General features: G+C 49.0%; 7 protein-coding genes across 7 annotated transcripts; 4 read left to right on the top strand and 3 right to left on the bottom strand.

Annotated features, from left to right (window-relative positions):
* Window positions 1-499: 499 nt before the first annotated feature.
* BDR25DRAFT_275038 (uncharacterized protein) lies at window positions 500-3,960 on the bottom strand (the record flags this gene model as incomplete). Its single annotated transcript, XM_033687461.1, has 2 exons — window positions 3,409-3,960; window positions 500-3,353 (listed from the first exon to the last, which is right to left on the bottom strand). Exons 1-2 carry the CDS (start codon window positions 3,870-3,872, stop codon window positions 500-502), a joined length of 3,318 nt encoding a protein of 1,105 aa, XP_033554542.1. The 5' UTR covers window positions 3,873-3,960.
* A 550-nt stretch (window positions 3,961-4,510) lies between these two features.
* Window positions 4,511-6,028, top strand: BDR25DRAFT_338480 (cytochrome P450; the record flags this gene model as incomplete). Its single annotated transcript, XM_033693284.1, has 2 exons — window positions 4,511-5,388; window positions 5,440-6,028. The coding sequence occupies 2 exons, from the start codon at window positions 4,511-4,513 to the stop codon at window positions 6,026-6,028; spliced, it is 1,467 nt and encodes a 488-aa protein (XP_033554543.1).
* Window positions 6,029-6,422: 394 nt separating this feature from the next.
* BDR25DRAFT_330394 (uncharacterized protein) lies at window positions 6,423-8,117 on the top strand (the record flags this gene model as incomplete). Its single annotated transcript, XM_033692527.1, has 3 exons — window positions 6,423-6,620; window positions 6,711-7,101; window positions 7,150-8,117. The coding sequence occupies 3 exons, from the start codon at window positions 6,423-6,425 to the stop codon at window positions 8,115-8,117; spliced, it is 1,557 nt and encodes a 518-aa protein (XP_033554544.1).
* Window positions 8,118-10,762: 2,645 nt separating this feature from the next.
* Window positions 10,763-11,783, top strand: BDR25DRAFT_299530 (uncharacterized protein). Its single transcript, XM_033689175.1, has 2 exons — window positions 10,763-11,238; window positions 11,293-11,783. The coding sequence occupies exons 1-2, from the start codon at window positions 11,186-11,188 to the stop codon at window positions 11,465-11,467; spliced, it is 228 nt and encodes a 75-aa protein (XP_033554545.1). The 5' UTR covers window positions 10,763-11,185; the 3' UTR covers window positions 11,468-11,783.
* A 742-nt stretch (window positions 11,784-12,525) lies between these two features.
* BDR25DRAFT_275048 (uncharacterized protein) lies at window positions 12,526-14,001 on the bottom strand. The gene is made up of 2 exons (XM_033687462.1): window positions 13,715-14,001; window positions 12,526-13,507 (listed from the first exon to the last, which is right to left on the bottom strand). The coding sequence occupies exons 1-2, from the start codon at window positions 13,857-13,859 to the stop codon at window positions 12,765-12,767; spliced, it is 888 nt and encodes a 295-aa protein (XP_033554546.1). The 5' UTR covers window positions 13,860-14,001; the 3' UTR covers window positions 12,526-12,764.
* A 268-nt stretch (window positions 14,002-14,269) lies between these two features.
* BDR25DRAFT_275050 (acyltransferase-domain-containing protein) lies at window positions 14,270-16,823 on the bottom strand. The gene is made up of 3 exons (XM_033687463.1): window positions 16,560-16,823; window positions 16,238-16,481; window positions 14,270-16,184 (listed from the first exon to the last, which is right to left on the bottom strand). The coding sequence occupies exons 1-3, from the start codon at window positions 16,724-16,726 to the stop codon at window positions 14,463-14,465; spliced, it is 2,133 nt and encodes a 710-aa protein (XP_033554547.1). The 5' UTR covers window positions 16,727-16,823; the 3' UTR covers window positions 14,270-14,462.
* A 134-nt stretch (window positions 16,824-16,957) lies between these two features.
* On the top strand, window positions 16,958-18,084 carry BDR25DRAFT_299532 (uncharacterized protein). The gene is made up of 3 exons (XM_033689176.1): window positions 16,958-17,052; window positions 17,176-17,448; window positions 17,518-18,084. Exons 2-3 carry the CDS (start codon window positions 17,234-17,236, stop codon window positions 17,816-17,818), a joined length of 516 nt encoding a protein of 171 aa, XP_033554548.1. The 5' UTR covers window positions 16,958-17,052; window positions 17,176-17,233; the 3' UTR covers window positions 17,819-18,084.
* The last annotated feature ends 1,111 nt before the right edge of the window (window positions 18,085-19,195 follow it).

Consider the following 19,195-nt stretch of genomic DNA (forward strand, 5'->3'; position numbering starts at 1 on the left):
TTTAAATATATGAAAATAGTTACTAATCGTTTGGCTCAGCACTAAGAGTGGCCTAATATGCAAAAATATTCACCAATTATGTTAGAGTGAGGGTATTTTAGGCCGATACCTAGATCATGTCAAACAAGTAGAACGCTGAATACATCTTATTTGTTCGCAATGTTAGATGATAGGTGACTTTCTTGAAATAATCGTCTCTCGCAACACCCCTGACAGCAAATTATCCTCCCCGCCATAGAACAGTGTCACCTTGTGTACAGAGAAGCAAATATCTGGCTTTATAAGATTTGGCCTCCTGAAATCTCTTCCTACAATTGAAGTAAGAGGTGGTCTCACAGGGATTGCGGGATCTAGGACCCAAGAATGAAGGCACTTATTCGGCGGCGATACCCTAGGTACGTGGTGCAAAAGCTCCAGTGAAGGAAACTCGTTTGGACACGGTGATGCACTGCCAGCATATGCTTTCAGCGTTTTTCATCATTAGTAATACTACAAAATCTCAAAAGAGGGAGAACTGTCCATAAGACCCACAGCTCGGCTCGGTAATCCCTGGGTCGCCGATCTCTCCATTCGCAATCATATGTTGATGCTCCATCATTCTCCTTCTTGCTTTCTTCATATCTCGTGCTAGCGGATGTTCTCTCGTACTAATGGCTTCGAATCCCGCTAGAGTCTCATCACACATGCGAATACTCTCCGTAATCTTACCCTGGAGGCGATAGCACTTTGCTAGTTCAATCATCGCACCCAATCGATCAGGGTGATGTGCTCCCCTGTGAGAAAGCATATGCTTCTGCCGCTCTGTGACATCGACCAAGATCTCTTCCGCTTCTCGGTAACGTCTTTGCTCGATACGTATGGATCCTAAAGTATGATAGCCAAAAAGTGTACCGATGTGGTCCTCGCCCAAGTTGCGCTCTGCAATGGGTAATCCGGCCATCATTAATTCTTCCGCTTCATCTAATTTCCCAAGCGATCTCTTCACAATCGCCGCATTTGCCATTGCGAGCAGTGTGTACGGATGCTCCTTCCCCAGCTTTTCCCTCCGCTTCTCGATGACCTCCGCAATAAGCGCATCTGCTGCCTGATGGAGCTCGCCGCCTAAAAAGATAAATACGCGGACAAGATTCTCTTTCGCGATCAGAGTTCGCGGGTGGTCCCTACCATGGGCTTTCTCCATCCCTTTAATCGCTTTAGAATGCAGTGTATGGGCCTGCTCTAGATGCTCCCGTTCCCAAAATCTGCCGATGGTGCGGGCGAGATTATCTAGAGCATTTAACGCGTCTACGTGGTGGCTTCCCAATTGTCTCGAAAGTCCGTGGTACGCTTCTTCATGCAAATCCTTTGCCTCGCTGTATCGGCCTCCCTGCCACATGGTTTCACCTAACACATCCTTCGCTCGTAGCGTATCCACATGCTCCGGCCCTAGAGATGTTAAGCACAAATGAAGGACTGACCGTTGCAATTTTTCGGCAGCGGTTCCTCGTCCCATGTTCCAGTACGTGCCGGCCAGCGCTAGAGTAACGCGACGAGTCCGTTCGTGGCCCGGTCCGAGCATTTTGGTCAAGTAATTCTTCACGTCGGACAGCAGGACCTCAGCGTGGGGCCAATATCCGTTATGTGCGTACACAAGGCTGAATTTTGCATACATAAGGCCACGCTCTGGGCTCATACTTGGGCGTGGAGCAAACCAGGACGTCCAATGGGATTGAATTTTTCGTGTTATGCGGTCATTGACAGAGTTGCGACATATCCGCACGTGGTCTACATGTGGGAGGACGTCCCGGTGGTAATCTTCGTCGCTTGGGCTGTTTCGGAGGGGCGGAAGGAGGAGAGAGGAGGAGAGGATCGTGGCAGCGGCTTCGGACCAGATTGCTTGTTCTGCGAGACGCATTCCGGGCCGCTCACGCGCCCATTTGTGGACGATTGGATGCATGGAGTAGCTGTCATTCGCCTCGTTGTACGTGACAAGTGACATCTGGACTAGTTCTTTGAGCGCGTAGCGTATCCGATCGTCGTACTCATCTATATTGCCTAGTTGGCGTGCATCTCGGATGACGTTAGGAAGTAATAGGGGACTGCGATTTTTGAGTAGGAATATGAGCACTGCCATTTTAAAGCGATCCATCTTTTGCGAAAATGTCTCGGGCTCTATGTCCAACTTCACCTTCTCCTTCTCTGCCTCCTTCTTCTGATGTTCTGCCTCAATGCGGGGACAGTCAATTGCTCTTCTGAAGATATCATATCGGATGTTCTCCCAGTGCATGAATGAGAACGTGGATAAAAGCTGAATAGCATCCTGAGCGGACTCGCTTCCTTCTTTTCCTTTGGACTCTATGCGCTGGTAGCACAACTCCCATGTCGTGTACACATACATATGATGTGTTGACTCATCCACTTCATGGCCACTGTCTATCCTTGCACGCCGCAGCCTTGTCCAACTCCTCTCATAGAAGCTAAGAAATGTTTTCAGGGTACATAGTCCGTCTCTAATCACCGCACCTGCGTGTACAATAGCAAGTACAAGAAACCCAAGAGACTTTGTAATGGCGGAGGCTGAGTTTTCAGATGTGGAATCCCATGGTGTGGGCACCCGAGCGGCCTTTAAAAGAAGATCATTTGCCTCCTGGAAATTCAAGCCTTGAAACTCAAAGAAGCCTGGCCCTACATTTCCATGAACTTTATGTGCAGGATTGCGCGTAGTTACTAGGATATGTCCCCGATTACCCTTGGGAAAATATGTCTCTAGGTGGATATTTGGGTCGTCAGCGTTATCGATGATGAGTAACCATTGCTCCTCCAAGTTAGAAAGCCAGTGCATAGCAGCGTTTGGATTTGGTTCCACTTCGGCAACCTTGGATATCTGGGCATAGGTTTGTTTCATACGCTCTGTTGTGCTTGCGTCTACCCAAAAGACACCCCAGAAACTTTCGCGGTTGTCTTCCGCAAATTTGGAGCAGAATTGGGTTTTGCCAGAGCCGCCGATGCCGTGAATTACGAAACGGATTTGTTGGTGTCTCCCGGAGTTTCCAGGAGGACTGATGAATAAATTCTTTAGTCTTTCTAGATCATCATCCCTTCCTGTAAAGATGCTACTGACTGGCTGCGGTATGTCGAAGTGCTTGTTTGAAGATACAGACTTTATCATACCGGCGGCGTAATCTATAGAATTGCGTAGTCCTCTCAGAGCTGTTATTGTCCCCGCATATGGCGGCGGTTGATCAAAAGCAGAATCAATTGAATCTTGTAGTGTCGCTATTTGAGAACCTAGACGTTGGTCGACATTGCGGAGGTCCTCAGTAAGTATCTCGAATGACTGAGCGTTTGCTTCCTGGGACCCTTTTGTGCTATGACTGCGAAATAGTGAGACAGGTGAACGACTAAAAAAGAGTTCAAAGTAGGACTTACAGGTTGATGAAAGCAAGTAGGATTTGAAGGACATTTTGGAACGTCGCTAGCTGATCTCGGCATTGTCTCAAATCCCCTTCTTTACCTCTTCTCCTGTGCGATTTAGCTACAGCATCGCGAAAGCCTGATACGGTTGGTCCGCTCTTTCCATATATATTTTGCACAATCGTCTCCAATTTTTTGGCCAGTGCTTTGCAGTCTTGGAGGGTGCGTTTGATATGCATCCACAAATCCTCACTCTTATCGCGCTGACCATACGCGGTCGGTGAAGTTGGATGCTCCTTGAAAGTTTGCTGTATCGAAGTGCTGATCGCGTCGAGAGCCTCCACTTCCTGAACTAAGGACGTGATGTCGTCTTCAATAGTTGCGGCTCCCTTCTTCACATCCTTCAGGTACCGGACGAGGCGGATGCAAATGTCAGCGATGCTGGCTGTGCTTGCTACGATGGAAAATGGGTCTGCCATGTTCGATACCCGACATTTGGAGTTTGAGTCCAGGAGAGCTACAAAGTATTCCTTGCTGTTGAAGAGATAAGAAGCCGCCCGTTGCCTTACAGCTTCTGACGCGACATGGGGCCTGGGATCGGACAGCTTCGGGCGGGGTCAACGCTAGCGCAAAAAGGGAAGGGAGAGCGGCTCGCTGTGTGTGCTTCTAGTTCCTGGTCCCCAAGCTGTTCTAGGATTGGCATTGACTTGCCCAATTGAAACCCACTGCGCCCTGCGAGAGCCTGCCCGATCCCCTCTCAAATGCTGATGTTTTAGCCCCCCAAACGCGGCCTGGAAGGATGCTGAAGCAAAGACATTTACCACCCTCGGTGGGGATTTCTTCAGCCTTGTGGTATTTACCTTGAGTGGTTTTCCTGAAATCCCGCTTTGGCCTGCTACCGTCTTTTCTCCATTGTCTTTTCTTAGTGGTTTTGCCTAAACTGTTTGATATGGAGGGGAAAACGTCGTTGCTAGCCCAGTGGAGGTACCCGATACTTTTTGGAGTTCTTACCCTTCTGTGTGTCAGGCTGTGGAAAGTACGTGTGCAGTACCAGGTAAGCACAAAGCTTCATCATCATCACCATCTAGAACCAAGCTCAAAGCTCCTCAGTGCTGACATGGACGGACAGGAAGACAAACAATTCGGGCTTCGGCATGGTTGTAAGCCGCTCAATCCCTGGAGTGCAAAATGGCCTTGGGGTGTTGATATACTCTTCAATGCATTACGTTATGTGCGAGAAGAGCGTGTCCTTGCATTCATGCTTACGGTCGTCGACGAATCCGGGACGACTTTCGAGCAGAATCTGCTAGGTGCTCGCGGTATTGATACCGTCGACCCCGAGAATATCGAAGCCATTTTGTCAAAGGACTTCACTAACTACAGCCTTGGTCTTCGGCCACGACACTTTTACCCTTTGATGGGAAGTGGGATTTTTACGCAAGATGGTGCCGAATGGAAGCATTCCCGAGACTTGCTACGGCCGCAGTTCATGTCGAATCGCTTCCAGAACTTCGAGCAGATCAAGGAATGCGTGCGAAATCTCATAGCTAACATCCCATCTTCCGGCCAGGTTGATCTGCAACCGCTCTTTTTTCGGTTGACATTCGACACCACGACATTTCTTCTATTCGGCCGATCATTGTCCACCCTTACCTCGGCTGATATCGCGAGCAAGGAGTCTGAATTCGCGGATGCGTTCAACGTGGCTCAGGACCATCTTGCGATGCGAGGGCGACTAGGTGACTTCTACTGGGTGCTGCCTCGGAAGGAGTTCGATAAAGCATGCAAGACGTGTCACCGATTCGTTGACCAAGCTGTGACTGAAGCACTCGAGGATTCAAGCCGGAAGTCTCCCGAGGAGTTGGATGGGAGAAATTACGTGTTCCTGAATGCACTGATTCAGGAAACACAAGATCCGAAGGTCCTCAGAGATCAGTGCATGAATATTCTGCTGGCAGGGAGAGATACGACAGCGTGCTGCCTGTCCTGGTCATTGTCAGTACACAGTAACCGCCAACAGCTTTGATAGAACCTAATTGTTCATAGCCGCCTCTTAGCTCGACATCAGAACGTTCTCGAAAAGCTACGATCCGAGATCGAAACTACGATTGGGCTCGGCCCTGATGCCGCCGAACCCACGCGAAAAGACCTAAAGAAGATGACCTACCTTAACATAGTGATCAAGGAGGTGCTTCGCTTATACCCATCCGTTCCTGTAAATGGCCGAGCGGCGCTTAAAACCACTGTACTTCCGGTGGGTGGAGGGGAGGATGGAAAATCACCTGTCCTCGTCCGTCGCGGCGAGCCTGTTGGATATTGCGTATACGCTATGCATAGACGGAAGGACATATATGGAGACGATGCAGAAGAATTTCGCCCTGAGAGGTGGGAAGGCGATGCGTTGAAAGATGTTGGTTATGGTTACCTCCCTTTTAACGGTGGGCCGAGAATATGTTTGGGACAGGATTTCGCCATTGCGGAAACTGCGTATACTATAGCCCGCATCATTCAGGTGTTTCCTCAGATTGGGGTATCAGAAGTGGAGGCAAAGGTGAAATTGGGAGCGGAGAGACAGAGCATAACCCTTGTGGTGTCGAGTGCAGAAGGGTGTAAAGTTGAGCTCAAACGCGCATGAGAAAGTATCTTATGATATGGAAATCCCAGAGGCTTTGATTGGATGTCCATGTCTGCGTTGTGGTCTGTGCGGTCAAGCTCCCGTTTCCTCGCCTACAATAAAGCCAGGCCACCTGACATGTCCACTCTTCCACAAACTACGTTCTCCAAGCTCTCAAGCCATTACTGCCCTTCTCGTCCATCAATTAGGCCTTTCCCGATAGCAAATAACTAGCCGGGGCCCCGAGGGCCAGGCACTTAGCAGAGAACATTTCCCTTCTACCCTTAATTGCTCCGCCTCTGGGGCTGAAGCACTGGGGCCCTAGCCGTAGAACAGAACTAGGCAACATATACCTTATATTTCCCTTTGATGTACCCCCTTCAATGCCAAATATCCTCCTGGAAAGTCGCACCCAATGTCTGTCCCAACATTCCGCGTCTATGGAAAGCCTGCCGAGGATGAAGTGGTTCACAACACTTGCGAGACCCCAAATGACTACTGGCTCTGCGTAAACGGACCGTACCAAGATTATGCCACCAAGCTGTGTAACTCGAACCCAGCCCTCGCACAGCCTGACCCGGAAAATTCCTCCATCCCACTCAGTCGCAGGAAAGTAAGCGCTACGCTCCTGACTGTGGATGAGAAAACCACCTACCGCCGGGCGTTCTGTTTGGAGAAATCTGAACACATTCCTCTTTTTAAGGCACAACTTCAAAATCGCCCCGTTGGATCAAAGAATGTGTGGATCATTGAGAACATCAATCGCGATATGGTTGCTCTTCTGGGCGGCCACTTCAAAATGGATCCGGACTTCTTCCTTGGCTACGAGCGATCATCAAAATGGCGACGATGGGACCACGAACCAAATCTCACTCCAGCATTGCCAGCGCAGATCAATAGCGGGAAGTACTTCACCCTCAAATACTGCGATTTGCGGGACTTTGGGCCTGAAATCGATTCCTATAGTGTGTCTTGCGCGGACACGGGAAGACATTTATACCGGACGAAATGGGAGGGGTACTGGGTTAGCCCGTCAATTGTGGATCGCAGATGTTCCGTGTACCGTCGGACTACCGAGAACGGTGGATGGGATAGTACGTCCGGAATTCATTGCGATAGGTGCGCGGAGCTAACTTTGTTAGTCTTGATCCTTTGCGATCCCCCATTCAACCGTGTTCACGTCTGGAAACCTCAATCAACAATAAATGAAAGTGAGTACCAGTCCCAAGAAATAGTACTGCATTGGGATCGCCCATTCCAACGTGGATACCCTGACTTCGTTCCACGATCAGACTCGCTTTCTGATGTCTTGTCTGGCCCTCCTCGAGATTCGCTACGCGGAGACCTGTGCTACTATCTATTGAACCATACACGGCTTTTCCCTGCCCAAGCCCTGCCACACGGAGACGACATTCCATTCTTTATTCTCCGGAAAATCATTGCATCGCACTACATGCAACTTATGAGTTTCACTGCTTCATATCTTGCGCAATCAGAATGGCCCCTGCTCCGTCAAGAAAGCCTTGAAGATTTCACAACCACTTGGGCACAAGGCCGCTGGAGTGAAATTCAAGGGGTGGCTCGCCGCTGCAACGAATATGTCGAGAACTTGGAATCCCTGTTCCTGAGCCTGAATGTACCGTTCGACGAACCAAAAATCACTGTCGGGATAGACTGGCGAAATACGAATCTTGATTTTCAATTCATCCTCCACCGTGCGAAGGCTGTTAAAACACGAGCGGATGAACTAAACAATGCCTTCACTGGGCTGACGGGAATCGTGGGAAACGCTCAAGCCAATCGTGAAGCCGAACGGTCTCTAATTGAAGCCAAGCGCTCGGTCCGTGAAGCAAAGAACATGCGGGCGCTCACTTTGATCGCGATGATATTCATTCCCTTGGCTTTCACTTGCGGGCTGTTTAGCATGAGTGATGGCTATATTCCCGGGGGAGGAGATTTCTGGGTCTTCTTTGCCGTCAGCGTGCCTTTGGTTGTGCTGGTGTTTTTTGGAGCCCTTTTGGGTGAGCTGGGTTACGACGAGGATGGAGTATGGGTGTGGAAAACCTTTGGCTTGAATATAAAGAGAAAATTTATGCTAAGGAAAAGATGAAGCAAGCAGCAATGAGCGTCGACATGAAGGTATGTTCCAGAAAACCAAGAATCTTGCTTTCACTACCAAATATGAACCAGTGGGCTAAAATGTGCCTTCAGATCTACGCGATTTTTTAATGGTCGTTAGCTTAGGCTTTGACGAAGTGTTTGGTGGCAATATCACAAATCGGTGGTATTTGGCTTGGGCAAAGTCGCCGCAAGCTCGTGATGAGTCCATGTTCTCATCAAGCCTCATTACTCCCCGGGACACACCTATACCTTTCAGTGAGCCTCAGTTGAGGTAATAGCCTTACAGCAGACAAAATTGTTCAGATACGGCCAGCACAGATGATTGAAGAAGTAAGAGGGAAAAACTGTGTTGATTTGTCGGGTTTGGCTGTGGTTGGAGGAGTCTTTGAAAACTGTGCCGGATTCTATGGAAGCTTGCCAATGAGTTGGCTACTGACATGATACAACTACTGGAAGAAGAGAAGGCACGGAGGTAGAATCAACAAACCAGGCCATATCTATGCGGCTCCGATGATTCCCGATCACACAACTGACTCCCACTTCCTCGCCCACTGTCACGGTAGGCAGTATGCCAATCCTCGTATTTAGGACACACCCCCAGAGCAGTCCTCGCAAAACTTAAGATTTCCGCAACACCTCATTACTCATCTCTCGCCGAGGGATTAGAGTAAGAACGATGCCACCGGATTGCTTGTTCAAGGCTATCCCAATATGCCCCGGATCCATGTCCACCGACCCGGCTCTCTGCTTGCTTTGCTCGACTCTATTTTACGCAGTATGACTTGCTGAGGTACGGCATGGAGGAGCTTGGATTGGTTGCGCACGCCTTCTGCCTGGTAAGAAAGCGCGCATTCTTTCCTCTCGATATTTTGTAGCATCGGCGGCGTCTTTTCATCGGGATGAATACCTATGCTTTCTGAGGCACAGGGTTTGGCCAGTTGGATACCTGTACCGGAGTTCCAGCACTGTTCTGCTGTGACTGACGTTACTTCTGGAATGCAGATATTCCGTGGAATACCTGTGGTTCGCATACGGACCGAATGTCGAGGGAAGAGTCTCCTTCAACTGGAAATAGTTGCCGAAATCTATGAAATTGCAAATATAATGTATCCTAGGGCGTATCAGCGTGAGAAACGGAGCATGTGTCGGTCGAAAGCCTTCGTGCTGATTACTACTTTCTACCTGTATTTGGAAAGCGTTAAAATAAGAGACAGACGTAGTAGGATGCTGTCTCTAATGTCCTGGATCGGTATCTCAACATCAAGACGAGGAAGGTGTATACTGGCACCAACCTAGGTCAGACCACCCTCTTCCAATGGACAAAGTGTTATTAGGCGAAGGGGAATCTGCGCTGGTTGAATCGCTTGCAGCTTCCACCGGCATAGGGATCACATCATTTCCATTCAACCGAGCGATTTAAGCCCTCGCTTGCTACCGCAAATTCCTCGACGCATGAGCGAGAGGCACGAAGACCTCGAAGAATATTCTGGAGACGGGAAATATTTTCACATGCTCATCGAAGCCTTCGGTTCCCATTGTTTTCGCAGTTCCACGATCTCTGTTATACTGAGAACGTGATAACGGAGCAATGTCCTCGGTACTCCGTACTTGGGAACTGATTTAGTTTTAAGGTTAGCTTTTCATAACAATTCGGAGACGCATTCATCAGGCGGTATTGGAACAGCTGAACAACTGGAGTTACTGCACCTTGCGACGGAGGAGTCTTACAAGCGTCAGGAAGACGAGCTTCGCTGTTCGCGATTGTGAGCCGAAGATAACTTGCATGACATTGATTCTAATGCTCGAAGGCTGTGTACTCGTACCCAATTGCCTCTATCAAGCAACTAGGAAGTATTGATGGTGTATCTGCCAGACTGAGGAGCCGAAAGAGTTCAAGGCACAGCTAGACCCTGGAGGTCATTATTGATTTTTTTTGTAGATCTTCGCGCCCAATTGGGCCGTTGTCAGAACGCTTTTTGACCGGTCCATTCGTGTTTTATTGTAGAACTTCAAGCTATCCACATTCGAACAAGAGGCCATCAAAAGTAGCGATTCTGGCCCCAATCTGTGCTAACGCCCTCCATGATAGACACGACACTGCATGCGGGGCTGAAGGGAGGAGGGGTTGAAATTACGGAGTATTATTTGGATTGGAGTGCAACCATCCGACGCCAAAGCCTCCGCGGCGACGTGTGATCGTAAAAGGCTTACACCTCCAACATCCCTTGTCGAAATCAGGAAGCTCCAACGTCAAGTGTCAAGCCAATCCCGATTTGCATTTTCGCACTAAAATTGAAGCAGGTGAGTCTCAAGCCTCTGTCGAAAGGTGCCCAGAAAGCTTGCCATTCACACAAGCTTTGATAGGCACTTTAGCACACACTGGCGCTGATAGTGGAAACCAATCAGATTGTGGAGCGAAGGAAAAATATTGGCCCGGCTGACTGTGGCTTCAGGGATAATCACACCATCGGACATTCTTGAATTCCCCTGCTATCTCAAATTTCACTGGTTTGGTTGAAACGAGAGGAGCTGAGGCGGTGCGAGCGATGGGGCCAATAAAAGCCGCAAAAAATCGCCCCAAGCAAGGGTCGCATAACGACAGTTTCAGCTCGTGTTCCTGTGCTGTTGGGGTGCCTCCAATGAAACCTGGGGATTGTGCCACAAGCGGGCGGTTGAAGTGAACGTCGAATCCCTTTCATTCGTATCTGCAAAGAGTTCACCTCTCTGCTGTTCTATTTTTTGATCCACGACGTTCAGCTCACCGGTGAGTAGATTCCTGGCGTCAAAAGGGGCACGGTAGTGCAGTATAAAGTTGCAGATACACGGCAACTCTCATCCAAAACCAGACATCGCACTCCAATCGTCAATACCGTGAAAGTAATACCTGTAGACGAGGCACCGCCACGTTTCAGCGCCTTAAACCGCACCACTCATTCCTTTACTCTAATACCCGCCTGGCCTTCCCTCCTTCCTCTTCCAACTTACCAGACGAAGTTGTCCAGACCTCATTTCGCAAGCACCCAAGTCCCTCCATTGTAATCGCAACAATCACTCAAAATGCCTGCTATCATTAACGGAGACCTCGTCCGCCGCGTCGTGAGCGACCCAAAGTATGTTGTCCATTCCCTGCAACCCGACAACATCCAAGCTAAACATGCGAGCAGTACCGCTGCCCACCTTGTTTCGCTCGTCGCTCGTAAGGGCAAAGCCAAGAAGGGAGCTGGCAAGATCATCGGAATCGTCATCGCCATCGTTGTCATTATTATCATCATCGCCATTATCTTCTTGGTATGGAAGAAGATGCAGGCCAAGAAGAGGCTCCAACAGGGCGGTCACTAGGCGGTCAAACCTACTACAATGCTACGATTTTTCGCTCAGGAGCGCAGGATTTGATACCCAGGAGCAAGATAAACGTGGTGGCAGTTCTTGTTCGACTACTCATTCGAAATGTTGAAATAATGGAGTTCATGGTTCAAAGGTTTCACAGGATGGAGTCATGTACTTGAATCAATGAACTATGAGAGGACAGACACTTAATGCTACTGGCCTCTTCCTGCACTCTAAGGTTCCCAAGAACACTCCTTTCCTTGAAATTACCATGCAATCGAACCAAAGTGATAGGGGGAGACCTTCCTAATTATTGCTTTTATCTCCGGTGTGTCTCTCAGGGTTCCCGGTTGGCGGAGGCTAATAAAATTTGCAAATAGCTGCCAGCTTCCCCTTGGCAGTGACATGCATTTTGGTTTGGACCATTCGCTAACAGCGGTGGACTTAGAGCCAATCCAACCACCTCGTGAGGTCGAACCTTATTCCAGGCACGTGACTTGAGCGCATTGCAAGGTTCCGAGGCTGGAGTTGAAAGCCTCTGAGAGAATTAACTGGAAGAGGCGTGAGAGACGATGAGACGATCTTACACGTAATACTCCCTGTATCCGACCTTCACTAGGGTTCTTGCACCAGGGTGATTGTCACAGCCCTTGTGCATTGAAATGTGCTGGCACACCCCAAGAAATTGTGGCAGATTCTCACACTGAACACAAACAAGGAGGTAAGCCATTTTTTTTCTTTTTTCATATATTTATCACAATATATCAAATTGTCCTTATTTCCGTCTGAGCTGAGCCCCTAGAGACAAAAATTAACTATAAGTTAGCCTTCCATCTACGGCTCAGAAAATGGGGACCGAATGCTCAAAGTAGCAATATATTTGCGATTTAAAGGTGTGCCTGGCTCGTTTTGTGTCATGTTCGGTACATCTAATTTATCGTTAGACTGAAAAGAGAGGCGTTTGGTTTAAACAAATATGATAGTTGAGTGATGGAATTTGGTGACGAAGTTTTGAAGACGTAGCTTAGCGAGGCAAGTCATATCCGAAATAGTGTTCTACTAAATCGAGGGGAGATTTCTCATCGACGAGGTTGGGAAGGGAAATCTGCCAATGAAATGTTGGAGGTGGAGAGGCAACGAGAGAGTATTTGTTGCTCGGTGACAAGAGCAGTCCTTCTCACCTCTCATGAAATTCTCACTAGGTCTTTGTGTAAACAAAAAGATTCCTAGCGAATGATGCAAAAACATGTATGTATACCACCATTTTACAATCAGGACACCTTTCAAGCCTCTCGACCAAAAACCTACTTCACACAGAAATATGCGTCATCTTCCCTTTTTCCGTCGTTCCCTTCATCCTCTCTATGGGCTTATACTTCTGCGGCCTGACCGGCGTTTTCTTCCCCTCCCCAGGATACGTACTCGTCCCAGAGTACGCCTTCTTCCCCTCGTCCTTCACTGCATTTCCTGCCCCTCCTCCACCGGGAAGCTTAAACTCCTTAGGCCGCCCAGGCCTCACCGCCGATTTCTTCTCACTTGAATACGCGGACGCATTCGACGGGTACGGCCTCGTTAAGTTCGCGCCATTGTGTTCAACGATCCCTTTAGCGGAACTGAGGCTCGATGTTGTTTTGGACTTGTGCGCGGAGGGTGAGGGTGTAGTGGAGGTGCCGTAAGGGACGTTGTTTGGGTAAGGTTTTGGGGGGCTTTTTGTGCCGCCGATGGCTTTTTGAGCACTACCTATGCCTGCTCCACTACCAATTGTCCTCTGCGCTCCACCTATCGCGCCTTTCGTCCCCGAGACGCCATTGGTGATTTGCCTCGACGCAACCCCTGTACCTTTAATTGAAGGAACGCCTTTCCCACCGGGATACTTGTTGCCTCCAATTGGCACTCTACTAGTCGGGCCCACGGCTCTGGTGGACGCAGGACTCGAATTCGAGCGTTTGACGGCGGGGTTCTTGGCGGAAGTGGAAGGCAGTGCCTTGGAGCCAGGGTTGTAGTTTTGGCCGGAAATTTTTTGGCCGTAGCCTGAGGCCGTACGCTCGAGTTCTGTAGAGAAAGTAACTTGTTAGTATGGATATAGAGCATATCAACCCTTCTTGATGGTACTCTAAGAGGAGAATTCTGAGCGGAGCTGGTTGTGGAGCAGCATCACAGACGCCGCGCTCAATCGTATCCATATTCCAATTTAAAGAAACTCGTTGAGCGAGAGGAGTGGAGAACGCATGAAGTGGATAGGGAGAAAGACAGACGTACTACTCCCAACATTTCTACCCGATCCCTCAATCAAATCTCCAGCTTTAATCAATGCATCCCCTGCATATTCGCCAGCCGTCCTCGTCCCAGCTTCCACAAACCCTTCAACGCTATTCCAGAGGATATTCGTGATAAACGACGTCATTCTGGCTACCAAAACAAAATGGAATCAGTTGTAGTATGATGAATAAAGCATATACGACAATAGAATAATGGCAATTGCTAAAGTCGAGTAAGTTGAGGGAATGAACATGCAAGGGTTTGGTTTGGAAATTGGAGGTGTTGTGGCTGGTGGAGTTTTGAGATCTTGATTTCCGGCATGGAGACTGGGATGCTTGTTTGCCCCTCGCTCCTCGCTATGACGTCGATCAGCAACCCAATGTCACGTGCGGGAGGGCTGAATCGAAGGATCTACAGGGACGGATTTGGTAGTAGAAAAGTCGATCGTTAGAAGGGTTTTAAAGGCGGAATTGTGTTCGTGTGTGGCACGTGTTGCTACAAAGTCAATAATCTTCATCTCTGCTCTACCTTTGTGTTGAAGAACACTAGTGAGTTGCTATCGAGGTATCGACGTCCTTTATTTTGGCGCTCCAAAGAAACTTAGAAACGGTTGCTTCATATCCCACTCCGTGGGATACAAGTGTAAGCCCAAATAACCATATTTCCAGGATTTCCCCTAAACGCCTTTAGAGCTGAACTCGACACGGAAAATTGAAGACTATTAATGCGTTTTCCAACCTGAGCCGTATCATGCAACCGATTTCTTCATGATTGGTCTCGGTACTTGAGTCTTCCCCGCCGTACTGACTAGCTTCTTTCCAATCCCGTTTGCTATAAGTGCTTTCTCTGAATCCCCCTGAGATGGACCAGTCCGGTGTAACGGACCCTTCTGAGCAACCTTTGGTTTCTGCGGTATTGGGTTCGCTTTTGGAGTATCCTTCGGTAAAGGTCTCGCATCTGGCAGAGAAGATCTCTTCACCGTGTCTGTCGGACCCGCCTTCTGCCCAACAGTAATGCCCCCACTTCGTGTAATCTTAATCGGGACACCGGAAGCCGTCATGATTGTAGCCCCTTTCTTCTTCTGCGCCTCCTCGATCTCACCCTTTCCCACTTTAATAACCATGCCATTCTTTAGCACAACAGATCCTGTCTTCTTCGCTTCTTCGACTTCAGGTTTCGGGACCTTAATCATGACTCCGGACTTCGTCATCACTGCCTCCATTGGTCCCGTGGGCGGCAGCTTGGGTTTGGGAATGCTCTTTGCGGTTGTGATTGGAGAAGTAGGCTTCTTCATCGCAATCGGCAAGTTAACCTCACTTTTCGTCTTTGGGACCGCAGGCCTCGACTGGACACCGGCGACTCTGGGCGGTGGACCGGGCAGCGCAGTACTCGCTCTCCTCGTGCCACCCGGAACCACCATACCATTCTTAATCGCCGTTTCCTTGACTAATTTGGCCAGATTCGCTTGCGTCAATTTCTGCACTTTTCCAAACTCTCGTGGACTAGTTGTTTGTTCCGCACCCATTCTCGCAGCCCCTTCAATTAGCTTTTCGAGTTCATCGGGGCTCGGTAGACCTTTCAGTTCACCACCACCGAGGATCGCCTTCATGTGTTGTTCGAAAAACTGGGTTCCTCCTGGAATCAGATCGTTTGGTGAAGCGCCGTATGCGACGGTTAAAGCCATCATAACGCTAGTAATAGGAGCGAAGATTTTAACGAACTCGTTCCAACTTCCAGACTTAACTTCCGTTTCGATCGTGATTGCGGGCCTGGGAACACTTCTAATACTCTGGCTTTGTGAGCTACTGTCTTCCATGTCGAGGTGATCTTTCCAGAAATTGTCTGCGGGAAAGCGGTTGTTACGGTTGAAGTACTCAAGCATATAGTCTTTCTCTCGCCATCGGTTCCTCAGCCATACTTCGAATGCTTTGCTGTTGTTGATGGGGATGGAATCGATATGGAAGCGACGCCAATGCATGTTGACAGACTTTGGAGGCCGTCCTTCGAAGAACGAAGATCGCAGCGTGAAGATGTCTTGACCAAACTGACCGGGAGGCACGCCCTCATACGCAATAGTGCAATCATATAGCCACTTCGTCGTTTCCTTTAACTCTTGCAGACAAAACCTCAGCCCAGTACTTCTGGGGAGAAGTTGATGTTTCATATCCTTCAGCCCGTTCTTCTCCGCCCACTTCTTACTTTTCTCCCTCGTCGACTCTGAAAGATTCGTTCCTTCTGGGAAAATAATGAGCCACATTGGGTCGTTAGGTTTGTTTAGCTGCTCTAGATGTTTCTTGAATGTACGTTGGTCTTCTTCCCATTTCCGGGAGAGGAAAATGAAGTTGTAAAATTGTGCTCCCCATCCGATGATTGGGATATTCTTTAAAGATTCTTTTAGGATGATATAGATGAAGCCATGCATGCCGTTTGTATAGGCAATCCACCAGAGATATAACCAGTCAGTGTATAGCTACTGCAGTCAGCGTCATGGGGGATTGAAACCACGCGGACATATATACGTACTTGATGATTCGCCATCAGCACCATACGATCCGCAAATCTGCACTCCAAACTCCCATCCTTCTTCTTAATAAGCTGGCCCAACATACTCGAGTCCCCGCTCACTCTTACCACCGTCGGAGCCCACCACTGCGTCAAACACGTGATCAGGATGGCAAAACATTCTTTCGTATACGCCATATATCCCTCATAGAAGACTGGGTCGATGAATTTGAGCGGCGCGCCGATGAACTGTGATGCGCTTATGCTGTTCTGTGTTACCACTAAAATTCCTAACCTTCTTTCGTAGATAGATGATGGATGGACCTAAGAAATGAGTCCTTACGCCAAAACCCCAGACAAAAATGTCGAAGCCAACGTAAACGCCCGCTCCGCCTGTGATAGCTCTCCATGTCTCGGGGGCCCCGCAGGATGATTCTCGATATTCTGCTTCGACACTTTAAGGCCAGCGCCCAGGTCCGTTTTCTTCTTTTGGAATGCGGAAGACGACATCTTCAGCGATGATTAAGAACTAAAAGCATGGATGCACTGTTGGAAAGGAGGACTGATCACGGCTGCCATATGTTTTACGGTTCAAACGACGTGTATGATGAGCGATGGCTGGCAGCTGTCTGTCGATCCACACGTCTTGACCCTTGCAATGATGATGGCTATGACGTAGGTTGTGGCGCTTGCTGGCCAACTTTCTGAGCCACACATTTCAAGACCCCCCGAACAAGTGAACGCATTTCGATTCTTCCCAAGCCTCATAATAAATCCCTCCATTACCCCAAATTTCGCGTTCAAGCCAGCATCGCCATTGGTGTGTGAAACAAAACGTATGTAGAGTAGTCCATTCACCATACTCATCAACCCCACCCCAATCGACATATGCCGAACCTCACACGCGAGTGCTTCTCTCCATAGGCCTCAAAAAACGGTCCAACTAACAAAACCACAAGCCATCCTCTTCAATCCTCAAGTCTGGGTCCAATAACACCCACATTTACATCCGAAGCCATGCCCGCCTCCGTCGCCTCCGCGCCGGTCCACCGCACCGTGGCCAAAACGCCCGCGTCCCGAGCAAAGAAACCCGTCTCGAAGCCTAACGGTGCTGTCAACGGTGCTGCAATGAACGGAATGGCGCAGGCATCGCCGTATGGGATTATGGCATCGCGGATTGCGAATCGAGTTGCCGAGATGGCTGAGAATATTACTTTCGTCGAACGAGAACGGTATGTCGTAAATGACCTCACCTCCATGCTAGTATTAGAAATACATAGTCCCTAACACCTTCAAACTAGACCGCAGTCCCACCCCTCTCCCCCACCCCAGAAACAAACCCGCAAGCCCCCTCGCAAACTCGAAATGCGGATTCCAAATTCGGGTCCCTCACCCACTAATATCACCTTCTCCGCACCTTTCCTCGACAACACGCTTTCGAAGCTATTGGCGCTGCAGAATCGCATGTTAAAGGTGAGCCAGGATATTGCAGCTAGTGAAGATGTCGAAGAGAGCGTCAAGCATGAGCAGTTTAATCAGAGTGCGGAGTTGAGTCGGATTATTGCGTTGATTTGTGCGGAGAAGGCAAGACAGGGGGCTTAGGTGAGGACGAAAAGGAGTAGGGATGAGTGTGGAGGATGGGGAAGGCGGGTGGTTGGTGTGATGGAATTCAGGGCTGAATACTTACGTGGAGAACTGGTTTGTCTCAGCGTTTCGAAGGTCTTTGGATGAGCAATTTGCATGACACTTGTGTTTTATTTATCTTTCCCTATGGGTTAGTAAGGTAACTGATCATTTGCGTTGAGTCTGCAGTTGATCTCGTTTATGTATGATATGTCCCGTTAGTAGAAAAGCACATAGTTACGAACAGTTTAAAAGATGTATCATTCTAGCCACTGTTCAGCTGTCAAACATCCTGCTCTGTTCCATACCACAAACCCCAGGCAGCACTCCCTACCAAATCCCCTTCCTACCCTCAGTCAGACCCATTTCCCCACCTAATCTCTCCTTAATCTCCTACATCTCCTCTGCAACGCTCTCTCTCTTCAAGCGTTCTTGAATGACACTATTACTCCTCTCGTCATCAAACAGCCCTTTCTCCCTCAAACTCCCAATCCGATCCTCCTCTATCCTAATATCTTTCGCGAGTTTAGCTCTCCACCAGATATAGAAGAGTGGTACGCCTAGATAGGTGGTCAGATGGGCAGGTTTTAGAGGACAGGTGGAGATAGGAGGGCTTGGCGGAGGGGGACAGCGGGTGGTGAAGATGGGATAGGAAAGGAGAGCGTTGGAGGGGGTGGGCGAAGAGTGCACGCTTTAACCTCTTCTTGGATAGGATAGGGTAGGATATGAAGGAGAGAAGCTCCCAGTTTCCAAGGCAGAAAACTCTAGTGGAAATCAGGAGGCAATCAAAGAAAGGCTAAAACGTAAGTCCTAGACATGAGCGCTCATCCACATACCAAGCAACATCGTCCCAATCCCACCAAACATGACACCAATTTCATGGCCGACAGACGGCGGTGGCATATACGGAATCTCGGATCCTCCACCTCCACCGGAGCGAGGAAAGAGTATGCTAGGGTGTTTCATTCTAGTGGCCATGATGTAGTTGGGTGGAGCCGTGGTGTGATGTGGTTGTATCCTGTCTTCCTGTGGCTGACGAGTTGGAAAGGAAATATGTTTACTCTGCAGGTTGAGCAAGCTAGAGAGCTCTTTTAGACAAATGGAGAGCGTAATAACAGATATTAATGTAGATGGTGATATAGTTGACCACTGGGTAGGCGAAGATGTTAAAGAGCAAAGCCAGGCTTAAACCCCAGAAATACTGAGGCGCACAACTGCAACACCCACAAACGTCAGCCGAGAAAGCATCCAAGCCAACAACATGAGGGGGCGGAGAACGCCAAGCTTGCACAGATCATGAAATAGGTGGAACAAGAAAGGACGAGCGACTCCGCCGTGCTTGGCGCGCTAGGTGGA

This window comes from Lindgomyces ingoldianus (genome assembly GCF_010093535.1).
Source record: "Lindgomyces ingoldianus strain ATCC 200398 unplaced genomic scaffold BDR25scaffold_1, whole genome shotgun sequence".
Classification (NCBI taxonomy): domain Eukaryota; kingdom Fungi; phylum Ascomycota; class Dothideomycetes; order Pleosporales; family Lindgomycetaceae; genus Lindgomyces; species Lindgomyces ingoldianus.

What these genes read in the sequence shown, in the direction of transcription:
- BDR25DRAFT_299530 (XM_033689175.1), top strand. Translation starts at nt 11,186, where the DNA reads ATGCCTGCTATCATTAACGGAGACCTCGTCCGCCGCGTCGTGAGCGAC. An exon ending in CGCGTCGTGAGCGACCCAAA is followed by an intron (nt 11,239 to 11,292) that starts GTATGTTGTCCA and finishes ACATGCGAGCAG; the next exon opens with TACCGCTGCCCACCTTGTTT.
- BDR25DRAFT_275048 (XM_033687462.1), bottom strand. Translation starts at nt 13,859, where the DNA reads ATGACGTCGTTTATCACGAATATCCTCTGGAATAGCGTTGAAGGGTTT. An exon ending in GGGTAGAAATGTTGGGAGTA is followed by an intron (nt 13,508 to 13,714) that starts GTACGTCTGTCT and finishes CTTTCTCTACAG; the next exon opens with AACTCGAGCGTACGGCCTCA.
- BDR25DRAFT_275050 (XM_033687463.1), bottom strand. Translation starts at nt 16,726, where the DNA reads ATGTCGTCTTCCGCATTCCAAAAGAAGAAAACGGACCTGGGCGCTGGC. An exon ending in TTTTTGTCTGGGGTTTTGGC is followed by an intron (nt 16,482 to 16,559) that starts GTAAGGACTCAT and finishes AACACAGAACAG; the next exon opens with CATAAGCGCATCACAGTTCA. An exon ending in TGCTGATGGCGAATCATCAA is followed by an intron (nt 16,185 to 16,237) that starts GTACGTATATAT and finishes TGACTGCAGTAG; the next exon opens with CTATACACTGACTGGTTATA.
- BDR25DRAFT_299532 (XM_033689176.1), top strand. Translation starts at nt 17,234, where the DNA reads ATGCCCGCCTCCGTCGCCTCCGCGCCGGTCCACCGCACCGTGGCCAAA. An exon ending in ACTTTCGTCGAACGAGAACG is followed by an intron (nt 17,449 to 17,517) that starts GTATGTCGTAAA and finishes CCTTCAAACTAG; the next exon opens with ACCGCAGTCCCACCCCTCTC.